Source organism: Lactuca sativa, chromosome 5, assembly GCF_002870075.4.
Source record: "Lactuca sativa cultivar Salinas chromosome 5, Lsat_Salinas_v11, whole genome shotgun sequence".
Classification (NCBI taxonomy): Eukaryota; Viridiplantae; Streptophyta; class Magnoliopsida; order Asterales; family Asteraceae; genus Lactuca; species Lactuca sativa.
Genome location: NC_056627.2, coordinates 327,302,681 through 327,309,128, shown reverse-complemented (window position 1 = coordinate 327,309,128; position 6,448 = coordinate 327,302,681). Strand labels below are relative to the sequence as shown.

Below are 6,448 nucleotides of genomic sequence, written 5' to 3'. Positions count from 1 at the left end.
TCCTCTATAACCACAATGACCTTTGCCACCAAAACTTTATCACCACAGGAGCCCAAGCGCTGCCACGCCACTGCCTTCTATCTCTTTTCCGCAACCTTAACTCTCAACAACGAACATCAAACACCATCTCAACTTCACCACTGTTTCAACTTCTAGATCTAGCCTCACAGCCAGCTTTTATCTTCATCATCCTGAGGAAAATATTCGACTTTGTCTAGATGTAGGGTTCTTATGTGTTTGATTTTGCTTTTTTCTGTAGAATGAAGTTTTAGCTCTTTGATTTTTGTTGTAGTTTCTGGATCTTAATCTAGATCAATGGTACTTAACTGCCTGTAGTAGAAAAATTGTGTTAGGGTAGAACAAGATCAATAATACACATCTTCATCTCAATATATATTATTTATTTATTTTTTTCTATATATTTATATGTTCGAAATGTTGGTTTGAAGGCTGTTTATTTATATTTGGGTTTTTTTTTGGTATTAAGTTAATGAGGTTGAGTAAATAGTGTTTTATGTTATAAATACATAGAGATATGATTTTTGTGTTTGTCGATCAGTCGATCTTTGGAGCTTTAACGATCATCAACTGTATTTTTGTGTTACGAACCTAGAATTATGCAGTTCTACCTAATAATTATATTTGCTAAAAAATATATTTAGTTTAACATTGTTAAAAAATGTTATCCATGTTAAAATAAGTTTTCATATTTGGAAAAAGTCTTTGATTTTTACTGAAATAAGATTGTTGAGGTTTAAGTCGACTTCCTTATTTTTTGTCGCTTGGTGTAATACACTGTGAAAAGTGAAAACTAACGGTCAAGTCCGCTAAGAGCTATAAGATTTTTTTTTTCATTGAGCTTTGCATTATGTTTCAGGGCTATAAGCCTAAATATGATATACTTTTTCAATAAATCTAATAAACTATCTTTTTACCTTGTTTGCATTTTTTTTTTGAGAAATTTCGAAAAATAACCAAAAAGGAGTGGGGTTTTGAAGAAAATGACATGAGGATTTTGGAAAATGACCACAGGTTTCGTAGAGGGGGTTCTATGGAACCATAAACACTTCTGTAGAACCATGAACACCTCTGCAGATCTTGGTTTTTTTAATTTTTTTTGTTTTTTTTTTTTTAATTTTTTTGTTTTCCTTTATTAATATTATTATTTTTTTAATCACATAAGGTATTATGTAAAAAAAATTTGTTTTCGTTTTTCGTTTTTCGTTTTTAGTTACCCGTTTAAAAAAGTTATGTGTTTAATAAAAATTATACAAATATTTCATGTTTTTTTTTATAAAATTACACATACCGGTATTCTGAATAATAAACATACTTTAAGTAGGTTACAAAATATACTTTAAAAAACATAAACATACAACCTTCATAATAAACATACTTTGAAATAAACTTCATTCATTCAAATCGAACCACAGAAGTTTTGATCTGTTTTCTTATTCCATCAATGGGTTTTTTGTTGCTTGTGTCCCTAGGTTTACTGTCGCTTGTGTCCATTGGTTATTTGGCTCTTGCTGCCATTGGTACTCGGTGCAACCTTGCCATTGGTTTTGTGGCTCTTTATGCGGTTGGTATTCGGTCCCTTGCATCCATTGGTTATGTGGCTCATGCTGCCATTGAAGTTCAGTTTGTTGTGTCCATTGGTTGTCTGGCTGTTGTTGCCATTGATGTTCAATCTGTTGTGTCCATTGGTTGTCTGGCTACTGCTGCCATTATTGTTCGGTATGTTGCGTCCATTGGTTCTCTAGCTCATGCTGCCATTAGTTGTCGGTCGATTGCGGTTTCTCTCCTGTCGCTTTTGCCCACTCCTTGACGCTCTAGTACGTTTTTTACTTTTACTTTGTTTCTTTGGAATGATTTCCTTACACGTCCTTGCATTATGAGTTGTGCTATAGTATCTAAAACACGTTCTTATTTTTGGTTCCTCACCTTGAGAGGGAATACGATTGGTGTTTTTTGGTCTGCTGGCCTGACCTATTTCCATCACAGGAGGGTTAACAACCATAAGGTCATTCAGAACTTTCCAATCACTAAGTTCCGAAAGAGGGTATATGGCCTGCTCGTACGTTCTTTGATATGTTTCAATTTTATAAGCATCTATAGCCATATACCCACAATGATCATTTTTCAAGTGCGTTAAAACCATTATCACATGACCACACGGCAAACTAGTTAGTTGCCAATATCTGCAAGAACAAATGTTTTCCCTCAAATTCACTATGCCGCCACTTTTGAAGTCATGCACTTGATACGTTGTATTGTCAACACCGGATACTGACCATCCTTGAAACCCATATTTATTTTTTTAACCATATCTTTAGTCCACTTCGTAAGTACTGTTGTACTTTTTTCTGTTAAAACAAACATATATTATTATATATGTCATTTATCATATAATTTAAATTGAACATAATCATACCTGCAACCATCCACCGTTTGTAAAACCATTTCTGCATAAGTGTGCGAAAGAACTCAAGAAGTGGTAATATATGCAACTTCCTTGCTTTATTTGATACAACATTCATGGACTCCGCACTATTTGAGGTCATATAATCATACTTTGTGGTAGGGCAATACGCTCTGGTCCATTTCTCACGTGGAATTTGACTGAGATATGTCGCTACATCATCTCTTATATTACGAAGTCTCTGCCAATAGAATTCAAACTCAATGGTTTTGTAAGCTCTTACCAGCTTCCAAAACAAAATCGTTGTTTTTTATGTTTTTTCCAAAGGTGCGGACTATGTTTCCTATTAGATGAAAATTACACAATCCATTTTGGGCATTTGGAAAAACATTTTGAATACTTATAGCAATTGCGGGTGCCGTACCTGTGACCATTATCAGACCTTCCACATCACCAATACATTCATGTAGTTTTTCAAGAAACCATGTCCAAGAATCCGTAGTCTCTTTTGGGCAAATTCCATAACCAATATGCAAGATCTGATTGTTGCCATCCATGGCTACTGCATGCAAGATGGTGCCTTTGTACTTTCCCTTCAAATGAGCTCCATCCATAATAATAACTTTTCTACAACACTTTCTGAAAGCACGTATCTGTAACACCAATATAAAAACCATTAATATATCAACAATATAATTTATTTAAACATTTGTAGCAAAGCATTCATATCTCTAATTATATCATTAGGCCTCCAAACTCTCAAACTTCCTTGACCCATAATGTCATGTATTATGGTTCCCAAAACTTCGTTATTTGCTTACCTATGATTTGGGTGTATAAGCAATGAAGAACATGTATGCTCATCATTAAACGTCTTAATTTCAAACATTTCCGTTCCTTTAATGAGAGATGCGTATAAACGCCAGTAACAATTATCTTGCATACAAACAACCTGGTACCAAGATTTTGAAGATTTTTGAACCTTTATCTGAAAATTTTCTCTAATGGCTTTGAATTTAACCCCAAATGCTAGATATATTTTTTTGTATTACAGGTTTGATTGACAATTAATTTATCATTCGGACCTAAACTGTGAAATGGTCCAGGTTCAAGAATAGGTTCTGGACAATCAGGAATAGAAGGAATACAATACCATGGATTAAAAGCAGTTTTTCGTTGCGTGTACTCATCATCCGACCACCCTTCATTTGATGTTTCCTCACATCTTCGATCATGAATTTCAGGAACTTCTCCAAACTCGAACAAATTTTGACGTTGTAATTCAGTCATGCCCACTTTTGGTTTTTTTGTCATTACCTGATACAAAAGTATCATTATCAGATACAAATTTATCATTAACTGAAACTTTTTTTTTTTCATAACCCACTGGCACTTCATTTCCTTTTCCCCTTGAACGGTTTCCATCACATTGGCTTTCTCTACGACCTCTATTAGTTTTTGTTGGATTAAACTGGTTGTTAACCACTACTTGTCCTTCGGCTTCTTCACCTACCACCGTTAAATACAAATGCACCGTCTTCTTTGATTCAGACATTACATGTCTTAATTGAAATACATCAGTTTCATCTCCAAGCACCATGACATACCCTAACTCCGGGTGTTTAAAAGACAAACATATATAACTATTTAACACGACTGTCTTACTCCATTAGGAGGAAGATTTAAACCATAGTTTTTTACATTATTTCTAACGTAAACCTCATCTCCATTAACTAACTGCCACGACCCTCCCGTACACAAAATAATAAAACTCATTTTACAAATCACTATCCACAAACACAATGAAAAAACAACTTCTACTAGTAATTGAAACTCACAAACTCACAAAAAACCACTTAAATACGTCTATAACTTCTATAACTGATCTGCAGAGGTGCACACTGATTCGCATAGATGTAAACTGATCCGCAGAGGTGTACACTAATCCACAGAAAACAATTATGCGTATTCCCTAACAGTTATGCAGAAGTGTACACTGATCCGCAAAGGTGTACACTGATCCACAAAAAACAGTTATGCGTATTCCCTAACAGTTATGCAGAGGTGCACACTGATCCGCAGAAAACAATTATGTGACTGATTTGCAGAGGTGTACACTGATCCACATAAAACAGTTCTTATGTGGCTAAGTGATGTGTCAAAAACTCCTTACCTGGACTTCTGTAGATCAAAGTTTCCATGGTTCGATTTGAATGAATGAAGTGATTTCAAAATATGTTTATTATAAAGGTTGTAACAGATCAAAGTTTTCGTGGTTCGATTTGAATGAATTAAGTTTATTTCAAAGTATGTTTATTACGAATGTTGTATATTTATGTTTTTTAAAGTATGTTTTGTAACCTACTTAAAGTATGTTTATTATTCAGAATACCGGTGTTTGTAATTTTATAAAAAACATGGAATATTTGTATAATTTTTATTAAACACATAACTTTTTTAAGCGGTTAATTAAATAAGAAAAACGAAAAACAAAAAAAAATTTACATAATAATCACATAATACCTTATGTGATTAAAAAAATAATAATATTAATAAAGGATAACCAAAATTAAAAAAAACAAAAAAAATAAAAAAAAAAACAAGATCCGCAGAGGTGTTCATGGTTTTGCAGAGGTGTTTATGATTCCGGAGAACCCCCTTTGTGAAACCTGTGGTTATTTTACGAAATCCTGATTTACATGGTTATTTTTTTCAAAACCCTCCTCCTTTTTGATTATTTATCGAAATTTCTCTTTTTTTTTCCCAAAAATATTATTTCATTTACAAACGAAATAAACACATCAATCCAACCTATACATATTTAAAGATATTCTATCATTATTAAAACAACTTATATCTTCTTGACGATAAATATCATTAAATGATGATTTGTTTTGATTTGATTGGTAGTTTAATAATGTCTTTAACTCATAAGATGTTTTATCCAAACACATGTACAAGTTTTTTACCAAGTGTTTTCTAAATTTTTATTTACCAAATAGATATAATTTTAAAAATATTTACCGTGTAGTTTATAAATTTATATTATTTTCTAAAATAAACTGCAAATACGAAATAAAATGAAAGGTCAAGCAAAAAAAATAGAAAATAGAGTTTCATAGGAGAGTAGTTCTTGGAAAAGAACAAGTTTTGGGTTAGATTGGTTTCAAGATAAAAGGAATATTGGATTGATTTCAAAAATGAGGATTTATAGAAAACAATAATAATAACTTTTTCATATATCAAAATAAAAATATATATTAAATAATCTTATTGTGTATTTAGTGATGATAAATTTATATTATAAAGATATATTACAATGTGAATTTTTAAATTACTAATTATACTCTCTAATCTATAATATGACTTTAAAATAATAAAAAATTAAGTATAAAGGAAGATTGTCAGAGTTATGGTATGAAATTGAAAAAAATGATAGAAAGATTATATTGAAAAGATAACTTAAAAAGCTCTTAGATCCATGCCCCTTTAATCTATACATATACATGTATGTAACTGATTGTCATTTATACATTTTATTTACTTTTTTGACTTTATTATTATGTTATTTTTTAATATTTATAAATAATTATAACAATATATATTTATTTGCAATAGTGCGACCTATTTTATTTTCTTGAACATTTATTTATTGCAAGCTGTTTTAACAGAAAATAGTGCGGCTTAAATCAAATTCATCGTCACGTTTTCCAAAACATATTGATTTATCTGATATATATATATATATATATATATATATATATATATATATATATATATATATATATATATATATATATATATATATATATATATATATATATATATATATATATATATATATATATATATATATATATATATATATATACTTATAAAGGAAGCATTTTTTCTTTCACTATATTCATTTGAAACTCCCATGACTTTTCAATTTCTTTCTAATAATGATTATAAGTTGGTTAATAAGGTTAATTAAATATTAAACCTAAAGTGTAATCATATAAACTAAATTTCAATATTAAAAGA

General features: G+C 30.6%; 1 protein-coding gene across 1 annotated transcript; it reads right to left on the bottom strand.

Moving 5' to 3' along the window:
• Positions 1–2,232: 2,232 nt before the first annotated feature.
• On the bottom strand, positions 2,233–4,022 carry LOC122197947 (uncharacterized). Its single transcript, XM_042902154.1, has 5 exons — positions 3,810–4,022; positions 3,488–3,739; positions 2,812–3,075; positions 2,435–2,708; positions 2,233–2,366 (listed from the first exon to the last, which is right to left on the bottom strand). Exons 1-5 carry the CDS (start codon positions 4,020–4,022, stop codon positions 2,233–2,235), a joined length of 1,137 nt encoding a protein of 378 aa, XP_042758088.1.
• Between the last annotated feature and the right edge of the window lie 2,426 nt (positions 4,023–6,448).